Source organism: Trachypithecus francoisi, unplaced genomic scaffold, assembly GCF_009764315.1.
Source record: "Trachypithecus francoisi isolate TF-2019V2 unplaced genomic scaffold, Tfra_2.0 Contig01474, whole genome shotgun sequence".
Classification (NCBI taxonomy): domain Eukaryota; kingdom Metazoa; phylum Chordata; class Mammalia; order Primates; family Cercopithecidae; genus Trachypithecus; species Trachypithecus francoisi.
Window position 1 is genome coordinate 2,633,490 of NW_022681435.1, and position 20,978 is coordinate 2,654,467.

The 20,978-nt window shown below is 38.3% G+C and overlaps 1 protein-coding gene across 3 annotated transcripts in view; it reads left to right on the forward strand.

Annotated features, from left to right (window-relative positions):
* WDR7 (WD repeat domain 7) overlaps nt 1–20,978 on the forward strand; it is a 408,770-nt gene that overhangs the window by 302,279 nt on the left and 85,513 nt on the right. For all 3 annotated transcript variants that reach the window (XM_033238435.1, XM_033238452.1, XM_033238442.1), the window contains 3 exons: nt 5,855–5,972; nt 8,541–8,690; nt 9,324–9,406. In XM_033238435.1, the coding sequence (XP_033094326.1) occupies nt 5,855–5,972; nt 8,541–8,690; nt 9,324–9,406 (351 nt within the window). The remainder of the gene's footprint in view (nt 1–5,854; nt 5,973–8,540; nt 8,691–9,323; nt 9,407–20,978) is intronic.

A 20,978-nucleotide genomic window follows, 5' to 3' on the forward strand; every position in this document is an offset into this window, starting at 1 on the left:
TCTGCAGAGGCCCCGCTCTTTCCCCTAATGGACTGCAGCTGTGCGCTGTCCCAGAGGTAGAGTCTACAGAGACAGGCAGGCTTCCTTGAGCTGCTGTGAGCTCCACCCAGTTCGAGCTTCCCAGCGGCTTTGTTTACCTACTTAAGCCTCAGCAATGGCGGGCGCCCCTCCCCCAGCCTCGCTGCTGCCTTGCGGATAGATCGCCGCAGACGGCTGTGTTAGCAGTGAGGGAGGCTCCGTGGGCGTGGGACCCTCCCGGCCAGGTGTGGGATATATTCTCCTGGTGTGCCTGTTTCCTTAAAGCGCAGTATTGGGGTGGGAGTTACCCGATTTTCCAGGTGTTGTGTGTCTCAGTTCCCCTGGCTAGGAAAAGGGATTTCCTTCCCCCTTGCGCTTCCAGGTGAGGCGATGCCTCGCCCTGCTTCAGCTCACGCTGGTCAGGCTGCAGCAGCTGACCCGCACCGATTGTCCGGCACTCCCTAGAGAGATGACCCCAGTACCTCAGTTGAAAATGCAGAAATCACCGGTCTTCTGTGTCGCTCGCGCTGGGAGTTGGAGACTGGAGCTGTTCCTATTCGGCCATCTTGCTCCGCCCCCCAATAACTCAAGAAATAGATCTTAAAGATACACATTTGAGGAAGGAATTGCCACCTTTGTGTTTAGGAACTCAATGCCACCTGCGAGTTATGAAATAAAGGTACAGCATGACAGAGGAATTGAAGATATCTTGTTAAATTGAGGACAAATATTAACATACCTGTTTAGCCAGGAAGGAATAAAATGGGAATCCCAGGGGCTATACATTAAGTATGCATTTTTAAAGTCATTTTAGTAGTCTTTGTTTTTGATGGGGACTCTTTTCATTACCCCGCTCCTATTGACCAAAATTTACAGGCTATTCAATGAAATTTTATATGTCTCCCCCACCAGCCCCCCTGGAATATTCCCTTGCACTGTTGCTTAATTTGACAGATGATAAAGTCTGACAATTTTAGATCATGACATTTAATCAAAGTGTTCTTTCATGTAACTTTTGAAACGCTTTCACCACGATGGAGTGAGCTTTAGAACAGGATTAATGAGCAGTTCTGTGAAGAGGGACTTCAGCCAGCGTGGACTATTTTTCCATTCATATTTTTATTTAAAATATTTGTCATCTCTGATATTTCATATTGGGTGTGTACACTGAAATGCTGAGTAAAACAGAGAGTCTGTCATGACCACTTTTTTTTAGAATAAAGAGAACCAAAAGACCCATCCTATAAACCTGTGTAACAGATAATCCGCATAATAGCCAGGTAGGCGGGATCAGATGAAACAAATGCGTTCCATGTTTACATGCAGATTCCAGAATGAGGTTGATACTCCTTTAATTTCAAACCTCTGATAGTATGGTCCTTTTTCATCCCCCATTAAAGCGTATCACACAGACAATGCACTCTTGACTTTAGAGATAACCAAATGTAGAATTAGACTTCATCTGTTGGGACTACCAGATCAATTGCTTTGACTTCATTGCCTGGTCAATTCAGTCCAATAACTAGCTTAAATGATTTTTTTTCCTCCTGCTGAATTTGCCAGCTACTTCACTTACTGCATAAGTATGGAGCTACCACCATGTCCAGGGGCTGAACCGGGCACTTTGGGGAGATACACAGAATTGACAGGCATGTTTCAAATCTGTGCAGAGTCCATAATATAAAACTAATACATAAGTCTGGCAGAATGTGATTTAGTATTAAGGGCCTGGAATAAATGGGGTTTGTTGTTGATTATTTTTGTTTCACTAGAAGTCGATGAGTGCTGTAGCAGTTAGAGAATACCATGTGGGAAGACCAGAATTGAACAGAGAGGGAGGAGACTGTGCCAGTGGGGAAGAGGGTGGAGGAGAAGCATTAGCAAAATACTGGAATAAAATAAGGAACAGACCTTTAGGGACCAGCTTGGAAATTAGCCTGACTTCAGGAGCATTGGTGTTGAAAAGAATGAGTTGAAAATTAGGGAACTAGATTATGGAGGGCCTAGAATCTTAAGCCAAGCTGTTTAGAGTTTTTCCTATAAGTGGTAGAGAAGGTTACTTTTAAGTAGGGCAACCAGGAAACAAAGGTGGTGCTTTGGGAAGATGACTATGATGACGGTGAATTGAGTAGACTAGAGGAGGGACACAAGGTTTCTCTCTATGCCTTGACCACCTCTCTACCCTCACACACACAGCCCCCTACTTTTGCACTGTGGATGCCATACCCTCCAGGTCGCTGCAGAGCCCTGACCTCAGAGCTGTAGAGTTATCCACACTCTGCAGTCTTGTGCTCAGACTGCCGGATGCCAATGGAGGGAATCCCTCAGGTGTGCACACTGATGCCTCTTCAAAAGCACTGGCTTTTCCAACTTCCAGTGAACTCAGTGGGCAGTAGGTTCACATGTCTTTGATTCACTTCCTTCCCCCTTACCCTATAGCTTCTCTTCTAGACCCACCATCCAGCACCAAAGCACCAACCTTTATCATTTTTCTTACTATAAGAAGTTTGCTGATTCCCCCAAATTTACAAGGCCATTTGTTGACATGGAAGGATGATGCATGGCTACTCCTTTTGGCTTGAAACAGCGACCTGCTGGTAGTTTATCTCATTTTCCCTTCACCTTGCTTCTTTTTATGAGAAGCATCTTTGGTCAGAAGAAGCAGTTATTGTACATGTAATATAGGAGCTGGCAGGGCTAGTTGTTTTTGTATTTGTTTCCTCATTTAATCGTCTTGTCAGTGCTGTGAAGTAGGTATTTTAATATACCCATTTTACAGATGTTGTGCTTATTCAGTCCAGGGTGGCCACAGGGCACACCCTAACGGTAAGGGGAAAGTATGCACTTGTCACTGTGGCGTGAGCCCTGAAGATCTGTCAGCTGACCATTTCCACACTCAGGTGCACACATGATTGTGTCTCTTCATTCTGGGTGTGTGTGTGTGTGTGTGTGTGTGTCCCTCTCTTAGCCTCTCACTAAACATTTCTTTTCCATGAAAAGAACCCGAGAAGGGATGGAAGCAAGAACTTAGAGGTAATGGTGAGTTTGCTGTGATCCTGCTTATGTTGGTTTCCAATGGCAAGGGATCCCAGCAGCACACAGCTGGGGACAGACTGGACTTCTCTGGATTCTAGGAGGACACTGTAACTCTTGTCCTGCAGAAGCCAGACCCTTTCTCTTAGCACCTAGGTAGCAGTATATCCACGGGGAGGACAGACAGGCACCCAGAGCCATGAACTACAGCAGGAGTAACACCTTCGCTATTACTATATTTCTCATGACACAGCCCAGTTCTTTGGGTAGCAGGATCACTACCATTCATATTTATGTTTCCGATGCAGTCCTCAGTAGTTCACAAGCCTGGCTCAGCAGTGTATTGCCAGTCCCACCTCTGTGAAGTTGGTCATTTTTGTACCCACACGTAAGACTTCTTATTTAGCTGAGTCTGATCTTTTTGATGACTTTGTAGATCTTAGTTCTATTACGTAATATAACTACTCTCCCTTCCAACTTTATAACCACACCAGCTGATAACTGTGCATCCTGTATCTTCAAACCATTATTAATATTGAATAAAACAGCTGAAGGCCAAGTATAATAACGTATCACTAAAATCTTCTCTCAAAGATGCAATCTAGCCACTCATCCAAAGCCACTGAGTTTAGTCACAGTACTGGTTCAGTAATCCAAGTAACCACAATATGGTCACACCTCTCCCCACTGTATTTTCTCCAAAGGTTAGCTGTCCTGAAAGACATCACACAACTACCCAGCCCCTCACTTAAGTTCTCAGACCCGACTTCTCACTTGTAAATACCTGTATCAACCACTTCATAGGGATATTCTGGAGCAGATGCAAAGGGCGTGAAATAACACAGGAAAGCCTGACTTTCAACCTAGACCTTGGGCTCTGCACCCAGTTCTTCCCCTGTAGCGGACCTTCCAGATCTAGGATGGGCTGCCCAGGAGATGGACATTCCTTTTCCCTGGCTGACTGCTTGTCAGGGAGGTTGCCTGGGAAATCTTTCCCAACTCCAGCATTCTGTGATTTTATTGATTTTCCCAAACTTGATTTCATTTTGTTTAGAATTATTCAACTAATGTAACATTTTGATTGTTTATAGCCTTTCAGTATCATCAGTCCCTATTCATCTACATTGATGGATGAAGGGAAGCATCACAGGGTATCTACAAAGTTTAATTGGCTTTGGAATCCTTGAAAACTTGACTTAAAATTTGGGTTTATAATCTGAATTTTACAATAAGTATTAAGCCGTCTAGCCTCAGCACTGCTCACACAGTAAATATTTCTTTCACTGAATTTGCAATTAGCCAAGTTTAATCCAGAAAAGAAACTGGCCAACTGCCCATCCTGCTTTCTCACAAAACACCTCTTTCTAACTCCTACTGGGGCCCAAGAGTGTCGGGCTCTTCCATGGCAGGGAGGTGGGAGATGCCCACCGATGCCTTCTGCTTGTGCATTGTTCAGTATGTGTGTGTTCTCTCCACTCACATCTTTCTTTTCAGTGTTAAACATCAATGGAAAACTCTCCATACTCCTCTCCTCTGAGCCCCTGCTTCATCTCTACCCTCGGTATGGGAAAAAGAAGAGAGACAGTTATACTACCAGTCAAGAGATGTAAGCAGTGTAACAGTCACAAAGACTTATAAGCAGAACTTCCTTTCACAATGATGAGAATGCCTACGTAATTTTTATTTTCAGCTACAAGTTAAAATAATGGTTCTTAGATCAGTTATAGAGATACCTATAAACTTTTTGAGAATTTTCAGTAAATACAATCCAGTTTACACATGAAGCACATGGACTCATTTAATTGGAGTAGGATAAGTGTTCATATACATATTTCTTATACATGTCTTCATATACATATTTAAATATAAAAATATTTAACTCGGGAAACTATAATTATATCCCATACTGAGTAACAAAATACTCCTTGTATACAGTTAATGGGCAGATCACGTACCACATTTTAATAATAGTCTTGATATTGTACCCAGTGGATTATATATAATATAAAGGAAGCTTGGAAACAAGAATGTTGATATTTTCATGTAGTAGAGGTGGAGAGTGAATATAGCGTTACTCTCCTGCCATGACCCTGGCATTCTGACAGTTTGGGAAGATCTCTTTCATTGTGTGCATCGTCTTACAAATAGCCTGGACAACATCATGCCATTTCTTCTTTATATAAACAGAATTAGTATCAGTTAATAGAATTTTTGGCATTAGTACTAAGTAACTGTTGGTGGAGCATGCTGTTTAGTAGATTGGGTCTAAAAGTACTAAACTGGGGTATACTGGCAGTATAAGGATATTTCAAATGAAAAATAATATACAAACGAAAAATAATTTTGTCATTCTCAATACTTTTGACAATTTTATAGACAGGAGTGAATCTTGCCTTCCTTTCAGATATACAGCCTTAGATACAGTCTTTTAATATGGCTTTATAAATAACTATTTTTAGGAAAAATTTGAAAATACTCAGCACGATAATTCGTTCTTACCTCATTCTGAGCTTTGTGATATGTATTCAGTACTAGTTCTTGATAATTTGTTAACAAGGCATTTTTAACACTTTGGACAGATGCACATACTGTTTTCAATCTTCACGGTTAATTATTCCATTTTGTATTTGATGCCAGAACACTCTGACTCCTAATCACTGCCCATTGTTGCAAGTCCATTATATTCTAACTGTTTGAGTGCTCCCATTGACCTTGAACTGACATTATAAGCTGTGTCTAATCTTTTCAGTCTATATTTCTAATGCTTCTTTTCTTTTTTACCCTTTTTCTGATCCCTGTTTAGCATCACAATGGGGCTGCCTCTGAGCCCAGCAGCTGACTCGGCCCGCTCTGCGAGGCATGCCCTCTCACTCATTGCCACCGCCAGACCACCCGCCTTCATCACCACCATAGCCAAAGAGGTGAGCGGAGCTTCTCAGTGTGCGCCATCTTCTCATTCAGAGGAATTATTTGATACTATAAGCTGAGGGTTCATATCCACAAATAGTCTTTCTAGTTTGTTCTAGAACAATGCAAGTTAGTAATTTGGTACTGAAATGAACACATGTGTCTGTGTGCATGCACACTGAATTCCACGGTGTGGTGCATTCATTACCTGTGCTTCTGTATTCATTTCTGTTCTCAATGTTAATTCACTTGTAAATCTTTGACAATCATTTTTCAATCTGAATTATAGCAGGCATATGAAAACTCAAAGACATTAAAGGTGTTCACATTTTTCACAGATAAGTACCTACTTGTCATCAAAACTAAACTTCTTATTTAGCACTGGCTCTCCAACTGTAAACAAAAATGTAAGTCATAAACTTGCTAATTGTTTTTCCTATTACTTGTCACAGATAAAGACTTGAATGCCAATTGATTCCCACGTTCTTAGTGTTCAAACTAATTGCCCACATCTAAGTGGAAAACTAGTAAAGAACAATGAGCCAATTATTGGAACTTTCCTATAGGTCTTAGTAGTAGGAGGAAAAGGAAAGAATGATCAGCTCTTAAATTTTTTTAAAGGTTTATTCCATTTCAGCATGAATAATGGGGAGACGCAGAGTCCATAGGGTGTGGGCTCTGTCTGAGTTGTTTTTCCTGTAGCTATGATGAATTTTTAAAATAATAAATACCTCTGAGTCTACTCAGATAAACTGAAACCTATTGGGCCTATGTCTGCCCCAGAGCTATCCCTAATAGGCATGCTGTAACTATTTGTGCCAAATTTCGCTGGGAGGGGAGCAAAGAAAGTCCTAACAACATTTTGTATAGGCTTATGTGAGGCACTGAGGCTTTGAATTCATATCTAAAATAAATTTGTAGACTAAGGGTGTGCATTTTTCTAATAGTGCATAGTGTTATAGTAAGGTTCCACTAGATTTAAAATATACATATGTATGTATTTGTTTTGTAGGTATTATATAGTTATATATAATGTGTATATATATATGTGGGTACAAGTGGTCAATTTTATTAGTCTTGGAAGATTTTTTTTTTTGCCAGTTTTTCCCATCAGTGGAATATGCACAGGTTGTAATATTGAATATAGTGAAAAAGCCTCACATTAATCTGACAGGTCCTTGTATTAATTGTGTTTTCAAACTTCCCTTGCACCATTTACATATGAGTATTTTTTTTTAATGAACAGTTAGAATACCCATGCTTTGAATTCATTCTACTCCAGCTTTTGGTTGGAAAGGTAATTTTAAAATAACAGTCCACATTTATTACCTTTAAAAGCAAGTTTTCAGCCTGTTACTGTGGCATGTGTCTGTAGGCCTAGCTATTTGGGAGGCTGAGGCAGGAGGATCGCTTGAGCCCAGGAGTTTGAGTCTAGCCTGGGCAACATAGTGAAGTGAAACGCTATCTGTAAATATTAAATAATAAATAAAACAAAAAATACACACAAATTGTCCACTTCACTGTTCAATCTTAGAGTATTAGAGTAAAATGCTAAAGTGTTTCTTATTATTGTCTCTGACCTCTACCCCATTTCTATGCCTACTACCTTATGGCTCTTCACAGGCTAGTCCAGGGCCTGTTAATATTCTTTCTCATCCAAACTATAAAGCTTACAATTGTATGGGGAAAATCACACTGAACTTATATTATTTGCCATGCTCGTTATTTTTGGAGGCATGTTCATTTGGATTTCCCAGCTTAATTATAAAGCACTTAGAGAATAATTTCTGGGACACAGTGTGGTTAAAGTATTATTTGTAGTTGATCCTCAAACAGTAAGGGAGTTAGGGGCACCGATCCCCCTAGCAGTCAAAAACCCACGAATAATATTTGACTGTTCCAAAAGTTAACTACTGTTAGCCCACTGTTGACCAGAAGCCTTACTGATAATGTAAACAGTCAATTAACACATATTTTGTATGTTATATATATTATATACTGTAATTTTACAATAAAGTAAACTAGAGAAAAGAAAATGTGAAGAAACTCATAAGGAAGTGAAATAAAGGTCTTCATCCTTGTCGTTTCCACATTGAGTGGGCTGAGGGGAAGGAAGGGGAGGGGATTGGTCTTGCTGTCTCAGAGGCCCAGAGGCAGAAGAAAATCTGAATATAAGTCGGGTCATGCATTTCAAACCCATGTTGTTCAAGGGTCAGCTGCACTATCATTACTTGAGAGCGAGGATCGTATCTTTTACTTCCTGGGCATCTGCCAACTTCTGTCTACCTTAGTTCCAAATGTACCAAATTCACAAGTCCTCAATATGTTTCTTTTTAAACATGTCACGATAGTGTTGTATTAACATCTCATGGTAATGTTCAGGAACTTACAAAATTCTATTAGGCAATACCTATTGAGTTTTTATTATACTAATGTTGTTTTTGCAATCAAAAGTATTTTCTTACTCACCCCCAAGAAGTTTATTTTTTTCTATAGTATTAGAAAGTGAAAAATAAACCATGGCTAGAAATGTAAAACTATATCAGTGTCAATCATATCTACAGCTTAGAAATGTTTTGTAGGTACACAGACATACGGCCCTTGCAGCAAATACCCAATCACAGCAGAATATGCACACAACAACTCTCGCACGAGCTAAAGGGGAGATTCTGAGAGTCATTGAAATTCTTATTGAAAAGATGCCCACAGATGTTGTGGATCTTCTTGTGGAGGTAAGAATATCCTGTTTTAAATGATCCATCAGCAACCTAAATTAAATATTCTGATGAAGTAATATAAATCAGCATCTTTATTTCCGGCATCTCTAAAAGAGATAAAGGGTGAGAGAGAGAGAAAGAATGAGTGTATGTGTGTGTGTGTGTGTGTGTGTGTGTGTGTAAGAGAGAGATAACTAAAATTAATTTTGTGCCATTTCTGGAAGACTTATTCAAATTTCCTCAAAAATCAAAACGATTTTCATGTTCATTCACCATTCACTTAGAATTGGTCCATAATATGTAAATGTCTATAATATGTAAAGGTTATGTTACCTTTGACATCTTTCATTATAAATAAAATATATAATATGTTGAATAAAGCTACCTATTATGTGCATAAATATGAACTGACTTTCAACAAGTCTGTTGTCTTTATTTTATTGCACTGTCCTTTAAATTTCTTTTCACAGATAAGAGAAAGGATAGACTGAAATATACATATGGCTTAAATTGCTTTTGTTTTTATTTTAAATACTAAAATAAAACTATATAGACTTTTTATGGGCAAATGAGGCCTAAGTTAACCATTTACATTTTGGAAAATTAAGCATTTGAAATTAATTTTAAATCTGTTCTTTTCTGTCAAAGGTTATGGATATCATTATGTACTGCCTTGAAGGATCTTTAGTTAAAAAGAAAGGTCTTCAAGAATGTTTCCCAGCCATCTGCAGGTAAAGAAGTCTTCAAGAACATGCAAAATAAATAATTTTCAGTAACAAATAATTTTTAAAATGTTTGGCACAGTGTTAGTAGTCTTGGTCAATTAGAAATCCAGTTATTTATTAATGTCTGCTTACTTTCTAAAACAATATGGGCAGGTTATAGTTAAAAACAAAAATATAGTAGAGTTAGCTATTTGAAATTGGGTGTTGAAGATATTTTGCTCAAACCTTAGAAAAACTGACTAAGAGAGAACATTCATTGAATGTGTCTGTATTCTTATATTCATTACTCTAATTATTATTTACGTTACAAAATTGAGTTAGGAAGCTTCTGGCTTTGGAAAGAAAATGTTCTTTTCTGCCAGCAGACATCTTTGTGCCACGCTTTCTCTGATAAAGTTTATTTTTAATACAAAGGCCAGTGTTTGCATTACTTTCTCTTAAGTATAGGTGTTTTCCTTATGAGAAAGCAGGAAAAGAAGCCAAGAAAAGTTAAAACTTTTATAAACAATGTTGCTTTTGCTAAGTGTAACTTTATGAATTATATATGTACATAATTTAATAATTATAGAGCATATAATTATTATAGCATGAAGGGGTATTTTTAGAGCCAAAGTGTAGTAATGTTATGTTTATTTTTCTTTCAAAGCTGTTTTAAACTTGGTTCTCAAAATGCTTATAGATTGAGGTACATCTTGTTAAAAAATGTTTTATCTCCATGCGGTCGATAGAAATAGTATTTAAATCTTTTGAAGATAATTGTTTTTGTAGAAAACAGAACAACCAGTTATTCATAGTTATATAACATTTTTCTTTTTAAGACAAGTTCAGTGATATCCTATTTTTGCTCATTTTTATGAATACATTGTAGTAGAAAGCTTCATTTTGGACTACAGCTTTCCTGAGATCAATGGCATTACCTACTATGCAAATTTATTTCAGCATGTGATTGTACTCTATGAGCCTTCGCATATCTTTTTCTGTATTTATGGTAGACCTTGTAGCCTGGTCTCTTCATTTTGCAGTTTCCGATTCATGCATCCCAAAATTTAAAAACATAAACACAAGGTACATGCATACATGTCTACAGATGCATATTTTCTTGTGATGGGGTTTGGCAAATTAGAATACAACCGTGTTTTAACATTATGCCGTGTGTTTGGTTTATGGTCTTCTTTTTAAGAATTGTGTATATTAAATCTTATGCACAATTAACTGATTTTAAGAATACAAGTAGTTGTTATTTTCCAAGTTGACTGTTTTCTATGGGAATGTCTAAGTGAAAATGCACTTTCGCCTGTCGCTTCCTGGAGGTGATGAGGAAGCGGTTTTACTGGGGCTTATTTTACTGAATGTTAACGGTGCTCCTTGCAGCACCAGCCACTGGCATGTAAAGAAGCTTCCTGGAGGTAACATGAAAGTGTTCAATGTTTAAAGGATCTGTTTTTCCCCCTCTGCTGGAAGCCTGCCTCCTCCACAAGCCAGATCCTCAGTCCCTAAAACCACCTTAGTCTGCTGCATATCCACTTTCGTTTCCTATTATGTGGTCACTGAAGAGTCAGGGTTCTGCTAGAATGCTAAGGAGGCACGTGTCTTAACTGAAGGCTCAATATAAATTTTTTCTGATTTGGCAGAAAGCAGTTGTATTTTGTTTATCAATTTAATAACATTTATTGAACACCTACTGTGTATCAAGTACTAACCAGGCCCTAGGGAAACAATGATGAATAAGGTGATATCCTCACGGGGCACAGGGGAGGTAATTATACAGACAGATGATTCCAGCTTCTGTGTCCTATGCTGGAGTAGAATTACATACCAGGGGCTGAGGTAGGCAATAAATGGAGTGCTTAATTCTGGGTATGGAAGTCTGAGAAAGTTTCACAAAGGAGAAGGCATAATAACAATAATAATACCTGTGAAAATGCTTTAGTAAAAGTGTCTGCCAAATGGAGAGAGGGATTTTCCCTCTGAGGGAGTTGTGGTGATGGAAAAGTGGTGGTGGATTCTGGAAGCTTCACAGAAGAGTTGATGGGGTGGGCTTTGCAGGATAATTAGGGGTGTGTCATCTTGAATTGCAGAGGGAACCAGACTGGCAAATGTTTGACGGCACAGAAGTGTACAACAAGTTTGGTAAATGCTGTGTAGTAGAGTGGCTAGAACGTAGGTTGAGGGTGGGAGTCTAGTATAGTGCCCGAGTATAGAGAGGGCTTTGAATTTCATAGGAAGGAGTTTGACTATTACAGCAGGGCCTTGAATAATGTCATTTCATTCAACATCATTTCATCATAATGTTGAAGAGGAAAAAGTAATTCTCAGCTAGGGTCACTGTCTGTGTGGCCTTTATACTTTCTCCCCAGGTCCATGTGGGTTTTCTTTGGGTACTCTGGTTTCCTCCCACATCCCAAAGATGTGCCCATTAGGTGAACTAGCATTTCTAAATGGTCCCCATCTGAGCGAGAGTGTGTGGTGTGCACACGCGCACTCTGTCATGGGATGGCATCCTATCCAGGGCTGGTTCTGCCTAGTGCCTGAGTTGCTGGGAGAGACTCCAGCCACCCATGACCCTGAACTAGGATAAGTGGATAAATAATGATCTTACTTGTTTTTGTCGTGGGTAGGTGGAGTTCTTTCCCTGCTTTGTATCAGTTGCAAAGCAGGAAAAAGTCAAGCAGGCTTTATTCCTGGCCAGGCCTGGAAAAGGAAGGAACTCTTGGTCTAAAGACACCCTCTCCCCGAAAAATAGAAGGCATGGTGCGTGTAAGAGCCGGGTATGGAGAGGGAAAGGGATGCTAACATGCACAGGGTGGGACTCCAGATGCACAGGCTCAGTGCATAAACATACGTCTTCATGCAACCCATGACACAAACTGGCGAGGTGTTCTTTTGGGTGAGGGAATTTTAGTATTATAATGATAACGTTAAGGATCTAAAGGCAACTAGGGATCACTTGTTCCAGTTTGCACCAGTTGGGGATCTTATCTCCCTCTGGTATCTGGTCAGGAATGGAGACACTCTGGTGCTACTGGGCTGTCTGGTTTCTTTATGCAGCTGTGCCTGCAAATAAAGGGCATAATTAAAGAAAAACGGTAAGAAAAAGAACTTTTCCAATTATTTCATCAGGGTGGTCCTGGTAACATTTTTATTAATCTTTCTCAAATGTTTGTAGAGGTCAACTTCATTTCAGTGTTTAATATTGGAAATGTTTTGGGTCTTTCTGAGTTTGGTGATGTTTTTGTGACCAGAAATGTGCCATAGAAACTTAACTCTTAAATATCAATTAGCCTGTGGTACAATTGGTTTCATTATAGGTCAGTTTTCAAGAACATACTAAATCCTCACATTAAGTGAGGACTTACTGTGTTTGATAGACAATAGAAAGTCAGAAAAGGTTAAGCAAAAATGTGTAATTCTTCTACCAGAACATAGTTGATAAGACATAATTTTATGAAACATCAGATTTATAACAAAGTTATTAAGTTAGGTAGATATTATTAAGATTGTGAAAATAAAGTCCACATAGGCCCATTTATTTGTGAGTCAGCACATAAACATAGAAGAATGATTAACAATATAAGCTTGTAGCTTATGCTAAATGTGAGTTGCAATAGATGATAAATTATAGAGGACTTCAGAGAACACTAAGCTTGCATGGGTCCTCAGAAGTTTTACAGGTCAATGCCACTCCATCTATTGGCTGATTTTTACTAGGTTAATATATGAACAACAAAGATAACATATCAGTAGGAGTTAAAATTATTTTATTGAGTATCTGCCATGTCTGTACCATTGGATTCTACTAGGTACCTTATAGCACTTTTGAGTCTTCTGTATACAAAATGCCTTTCATGAAATGGGAAACTCCAAAGTCAATGGCATGAATATCTGTGGTTCAAATATGTGATGTTTGTTTCTAAAATCTTTATATAGTTTTGTATTCTTTTTCTTTTTGTTTCCTTCCTTTTACCCTTTTTAAAATGTGCTCTGGGTTTTGTCTTAGACTAACCTCTTTAATGCTGCCTTATGCCAGTATTCGGTTGCTGTGGTTGACAGATCACAAAATGGTGTGAAACTTCATTGGTGTTCTTCGTAAATGAAATATTTATGGATGCATCCAGAAAAGTGCTTATGATTTGGGTATTCACACAGTATTATTTTTTTGTGGGTCTCTCTAATAATAATGTGAAAATCTAAAATGTATACAAAATATTAGCTAATATATATTTCAAAGTAATATATAAGTAAAAAACTACCAGATGACATTATTGCTTTCATATCTGTAAAAAAAGTAATAAATAATTTTTAGTCAACATTGTAAACATGATCTTCACATCTAAAGTTGTATTAATTAAGAGCTAATGTAGTATCCTGAAGTCATTGAGTATTTAAAAACAGAATGTATTCTGACTGGTGGTAAACATAAAATTAACTATTCTCTGTGAGTCCAAAGATAAAATAGCATTATATATAGAATGCTGAATAATCCTGAGTTTGGGTTTTTTGGTTTTATTTTGTTGTTTAGTTTTTTTCATCTGCACTAGTGGGCTTGTAGGGTTTTTTGTTTGTTTGTTTGTTTGTGGATTTTTGTTTTTTGTTTTTTGTTTTTTGAGATGGAGTATCACTCTGTTGCCCAGGCCGGAGTGCAGTGGCGCAATTTCAGTTCACTGCAACCTCTGCCTCCTAGGTTCAAGCAGTTCTTCGCCTCAGCCTCACAAGTAGCTGGGACTTCAGGTGTGTGCCACCATGCCCAGCTAATTTTTGTATTTTTTTTTTATTCATTTATATATTGAATAAACTCAGAATTTCTAAGGAAATGGCTGAAGATATTCCCTCAGCCCATGCATTCCAGAGATACACCATGAGCTTTTAAAGACTTGCCCTTAGACAGTGCCACAGAATGCCTGCTGATGGCGGTAAGTGCAGACTTTCATTAATCAGGTTTTATCTAAAACTCAGCTGAGAAACACAGAGCACTAAGAAGCCAGCTTAGAATACATGTGGTCCATTTATTCCTCGGAATATTCTAGTTTACATCTTTAGATTGGGTGAAACCATCCAAGAGCTCCATTTTTTTCTAGGCTGTCTGTTCTCCTCCGAGGTTTCCTTGCCCATGTTCCTCTTCAGCATTAGGCCTGCCATTTGCATGTAGGCACCTTTCAAGGGAGTGCGTAAGAAAACAGTGGTCCTATTATCGCAGGGCTGTCATGTTGATGTCACTCGGTACATTGTTTAGTGTCCCTTCTATGAAGACGCAAGACGTTTCTTTTAAATCTAGATGACAGCTGGTTTTTCTTTTCCTAAGGAACCTAGAATGTGGTTTTTGTTTGTGTTTTGTTTGTTTTTCCCATATAACCAGTGTTAATTTTAAAATTTGCCTTGGCCATTAAGCAGCTCAAAGCCAAAGTCCCTGCTTATGTCTAGGAAGTTATGGCTTTTGTCTCCCGTATTCCTTCGCTCATAATCATACGTTCAGCTTTGTCTTTTTTGTCTATCTTTTTACTGTATTCTAGAAGCTTCCCTAAGTCCTTTATGTTATGTGTGTGTGTGTATGTATTATGTATGTGTGTATGTACCTTAGTGCATGTATGTATATGTGTATATGAAATACACGGTTTTATTTCAAAAGCCATGAAAGTAAAAATCATTGTAAGAATATGAGCTATGATTATTTTTTAGAATAAAAAAGACATTTTTTGTATTAACTGAAATACTTTAGATCTTCCTGGAGTCGTTTATATAGCTATAGATATTTTTCTATAACAAATCCAGTAAAAGTTATAAAAATCACACACTATTAACTAGCTGTATTAACGTTACAGTCATAGCTTTAAATATTTCCTAATAATTCACATTTCACTTTCTGGGATATTAATAATATAGTGTCATCTACTAATAATACAAGAAGATTACTTAGATTTCAGTGCCCTTGAAAAAATGAAGCACACACATCCTTCAAAACACAGTTATACAAAATGGTTCTCCTGTCAGATTTTTTATCAGTGTAACAAATATGACTGTATTATTATATAGGAATTAAACTGCATCCATTTTAAAGCACAAACATATTAGCCACAAGACTGCTGCAGCACTGAATTAGTTTTATGTTTATAAATAAGCAGAATAGGAAGCACAATAAGGTAACATTTAAGAAATGAATCTCTGTAGGTTCTTTCCCAGCTGGGCCTCGGCTTTGCCTTCGTACGTCTCCTCGGTGATCTTGAAAAAGGCATCATCTAGCACTCTAGATACTTAGTGTTAGAGGGTTCTGAGTAATTTACATTTAATTGCCTGGACTATAAATAATACAGCATCCTCAGTTAAAAATACCCTAGACGCCAAGAAAGTAGAACCGACTCCTTTCAAGTCTTGGGAGGATAAACATCACTGAAATTTCTTCAGAATACTTTGTTAAAATTTCGTTGCAAGTTGCCGTGTCACTGAACTCAGATCCCCATGTGAAGTCCCTCACACAGAAGACCAAGCAACACGGAGTGTGCCATGCTTGACTCAGTTGGATGATGTGTCTTCCTTTGGTCACTGGATCAATGCTGACTGGTATTACACTACTCAGTGTGCTGCAGCAGCATGGAACATGAAGGCGTAGAGCAGTACTTGCGGTGTGTTCTGCACAGATGTTACTGAACCCAGAGAAAAGCACTCTAGAACTTGTACGTGTGATACACACATGTTCCAAAAGGAATGCTTGTTTTTTATTTGGCAAAATTATTCTTACTAATGTCAGAATAGAGAGGTTTAAGCTCTTAGAAGCTACTATCAAGGCTCCATTAGAAACGAAGATAAAATACTTCTACAAATACAATGTACTTTTTAAGTTTAAGGTGATTATATTATGATCTTGAGGTCTGGTAGTGGCGTAATGCATGACAAATAAAGGATTAGGGTTTTTTTAAATGAAATTGTAAGTCATAAGAGATTTTAGGATTTCTTCAGAGCAAAAATTAGATATACCTCTAGATGTGATTTTTTGGTCACTTAAAACTGCACAGTCGTGCACATATAAGTAGCTTGAGGAAAGGGGCTTTTCCCTTCATTTCTTTTATAGCAACTAGTAGAGGGCTCCAACTGGCCAAAGACCGTATGTCCCAGCATTCCCAGATAGGTCGTTATTTCACGCACTTTTTTTGTTTTAAGTTAAGGCAGTTTATTTGATGTATAATAATCAAATTTAATTTTTGTGATTTAATTTTTATGGTTTTTTTTTTTTTTTTTTTTTTTTGAGACAGAGTCTTGCTCTGTCGCCCAGACTGGAGTGCCGTGGCCGGATCTCAGCTCACTGCAAGCTCCGCCTCCCGGGTTTACGCCATTCTCCTGCCTCAGCCTCCCGGGTAGCTGGGACTACAGGCGCCGCCACCTCGCCCGGCTAGTTTTTTGTATTTTTTAGTAGAGACGGGGTTTCACCGTGTTAGCCAGGATGGTCTCGATCTCCTGACCTCGTGATCCGCCCGTCTCGGCCTCCCAAAGTGCTGGGATTACAGGCTTGAGCCACCGCGCCCGGCAATTTTTACGGTTTTTAAAGACTTGTCAAATAAATAAATTCACTGATTCCAAAAAAAAGAAAAAAACCTTTGTTGGGCTGTGTCCCAATTTTTAGTTTAAAAAATATATACCCTCAGTGTAGCCACTCAGTAACAGTGGTTGAATAATGACACTAGCTATGCCACTTCGTGTGTTTAGTCCTTAATTTCATCCTGATAAATGGCATCAGTTCTTTTGCTTAAGCAGTGACCTTACTGCATTATTTTTATAGAATTACAAGTTGTAAAATTTTGATTCTGTAAAGGACCTTCCGTTATGACTTACTACTTCCTGTCCTTCATTTTAAAAACAGGCAAACTGACAAGCTTTTTTTATGCTGACAGTCAGACCAAAGTGAAGCTCAGCTTTCCTGAACAGATCTCATATCTGTTCTGTGTTCTTAGAGTGGGGTGTGCACTGTTACACAGGCTTACACGTGTCAGGGGCACACATGGAGTTGAGCCATCTCATCAGAGGATGAGCTGACCGTTGCTGAGTTCCAAGCCCAGGCCTCTTCCTCTCTATCCTTCATCTCATTTTCTCTCACCGCCTCTTGGACCTTGCTCTTTAGATAACTTTCTCTTTTATCCTTAACTTCTCCTTCTCTATGGCATCTCTTTTTCAGCCTGGAAGTGTATTTTGTTCTCTTGTGAAAACCCTTCCTTCTCTCTGTATCTTCTCCACCTACTGTCCAATCCATCCTTTTCCAGGACACTTCATCCAGTTTGTCACCTCTCCCACTCTCTTCATCTACTGGAATCTGGTTTTTGCCCCCACTGGTTTTCTAAACTCTCTCTCTGTCTCTCTGTTTCCCTTTGGTTACAAACAATTTTTGATTACCAAATGCTTTTCAGTCTTTAAAGTAGTGGTTCTCAAACTTTTTGGTCTCATGATCTTATCAAAATTGAAAACCTGAGTTTTTGTTTATGAAGATTGTATCTATATTTTCGTCTTTTAAAAATTAAAACTGAGCATTTTTAAAATATTGATTTATTTATTTAAAATCAACTCATTTTGCATTGATGTAGAAACATTTTTATGAAAAATACTTTCCAAAACGAACAAATACTGAGAAAAGTAGCATCGCTTGACATTTGTCAGATCTCTTTACTGTCTAGAAGACAGGTGGAATTTAATAGCTATGCATGTCTTTCATCTGTTGCAGTATATTATTTTGGTTGGAAGATATGGTCAGAATGTAACTGCTCACACAGATGTGTAGTTGAAAAGGGAGGAATGTTTTAATGGCCTTTTCAGGTAATTTTATATCTTCTTGGACACTACACCAAAACTCAACATGTGATTGTTTTTTAAAGGTTAGTTGCAATGTGGAATCTGCAGTCACATGAACTTTACTGCTATATTAAATCCACCAGTGTATCTTGCACTTCGAATGGGTCTTTCACCTGCCCGTGAGTTTGTAACATTATGCCCTGGTCTTCAGAGAATGTTGGTCCACTGAGTTATGTTGGCTGTCCATATATGGTCACTTTGCGTTTAACAATATTAAAATATCACATTTGCTAATATTACTGCTGATCTCCTCAAAAAAGTTAGTGTTGAGAAGCCAGATATAGGTTTCCAAAATTATTTTTACTTAAAAGCTTGAACGTATCATTGACAATGAATCTTGTCAGTTGTTTTCCTGGAAAGGCTTAACTTTGTTCATATTCAAGAAAGTATCTCTCAGATAACTAGTTTTTCTCTCAGTTATGCTTTCAAGTAAATGGCGTTCGGTGAAAAAAGCAGCTAGTTCATTCTGCAAGTCAATCTTACAAGTGTTTTTCTCCAAGACAACCATGAGATTTCAGTATACAGAAGTGTTTTATGCGTACTTCCCACTTTGTCACACTGAATGTTGAAACAATGTGTACTCAAGGGTTCAAATTTCCTTGATTAATAACTTTTTCATCATGGATATTCTGAAGTGAAACTGTTCTGTTATTTTGCTCACTGCCAGCATGGCAGTGAAGAACATAGCGACTGCTAAACGAGTACATGTCAGTGCCCCTGCCTTGATTCGGGTTAAAGTGTCAGTAGTTTTACCCACCATTGCTTTTGCATCATCAGTGCAAAATCAACACGACGAAAAGGCCAAATAATATCTCAGTATTTTCATGGAAATTGTTTTGATCTCGTAGACTTCTCAAAGGAAAGGCATCTGCAAACCACAGTTTGAGAACCACTGATTTAGTGAAATCCTTTGTTGCACAGAATCATGAAATGTATTTTTTCTTTCTTAAAACTCTTTATTTTCTGCATCTCCCATATCCCACAGTGATAACCTTTCCTACGATCCAGTACCTAGAGAGAAGGTAGCCTAGATTTCAGGAAAACTGAGGCTAGGCTTCCTGTAGCTCAGTAGAAATCCTGAAACTTCTATTTATTTTAAAGGACCGTTAACTTTTCTTGGGATTCCAGTGCCACTGGTTCCAGAAGGGGACCTCCTTAAGGAACCATGGGCATTTGATGTTAAAGCACCATGATACATAATTTTTGGCAGCAAATCTGCCCATTGTTTAGAGGTCACATTATAGATGACATCCTCTTAAATGTGTCAGACTTGCATTCTTGAAGTGCCATTCTCAAATTCTCTAGGCTCATTAGTCTTTTTTCTCTTCCTTTAATAAGGCCAAGCTTATTCCTACCTCAGGACTTTTGTTCTTGCTATTTCCTCTGCCTAGAAGGCACCTCCTCCAGATATTGACATAGCCTGCATGGTCTCATCATTCAGGTCAGCCTCCTCTGACCTCCCTATGTATAACAGCCTCCTTGCCATCACTCTCAACATTATTACCCTTTTAACTTCACAGAATTTTATAATCTGCACTCCTCTTGTTTATCCTTTTTTTTACTCATTAGGCCCTTAAGAACAGGTAACTTCTCTGATAATTTCCTATTGTAGTCCCAGCAGCCTTAACTGTTGAATGATGAATGCAGAGAGAGACCCTGTGCCTGCACTGAGGATTAAAGGGTCTGCTCCTAGAACAGAGAGCCAGGGCGCACACTCCCATACCTCTTCCTCACACCCTTTTCCTCATCTTTGTTACCTTGGCTTTCCCTTTCCTAGTTCACAGTTAGCTCTTCCCCATCCTAAATGGCATCTCATCCTGTCGATTCTGAGGTTATCTTACAGTCTCTTCTCAGCAACCCTAAGCACTTGTGTTTAACTTGCTTTTGTTTCTTTGAAACAAAATTCTCAAAGATACAGAATATGTATAATTCCCTAAAATATGGAATACATATATGAAATCTTAAGATATATACACACATGATGTATATATCTTAAGCTACATATACACTATATATCTGTATTATATATATCTTATTTATATGCACACTATGTGTATATACACATGCACATATACATATATACACTAGTATATAGTCTGCTTTTTCAAAGAATTAAGATTCCAAGTGAATAATTCTCAACCTATTTAATGTTAGGACCCCTTTAAACTCTTAAAAATTATTGAAGAACCCAAAGAACATTTGTTTATAGTGAATTATAACTATCAATATTTGCCATATTAGAAATTTAAACTGAGAAATTTTTAAATTATTTTATTTGAAAAGAACCCATTATATGTTAACATAAAAAATATTTTTATGAAAAATGATGCCAACCTCTTTGATGTCTGGCTTAACAGAAGTCAACTGGATTCTTCTATCTGCTTCTACCTGTGATATCTCAGATCATGTAAAATCTGGAAAACTCAGCTATACGTTCGTGAGAAAACGAGAGTGAAAAAGGCAAATAACATCCTGGTGTCAGTGTGGACACTTGAGAAGCACTGCTCTCAGCTGTCCCTGTGGGACTGCGTCTGGTGAGACAGCGAAGTCCAGGTGGTGGGGGCTCCTGCCTTTGCCACACCCACTGTGCAGTCTGGGGCACATCACTCGACTTCAGTTTCCTCCAGTAGGAAACAAGGGGCTCTTGTGCCTGCTAACGATGGCAACATTCAACTCCAAAATATTAAACGTTTTGTGTAGCAGCTACTTTTCTCATGGCTGACTTACAAATGTATGATTACCAACCATTATC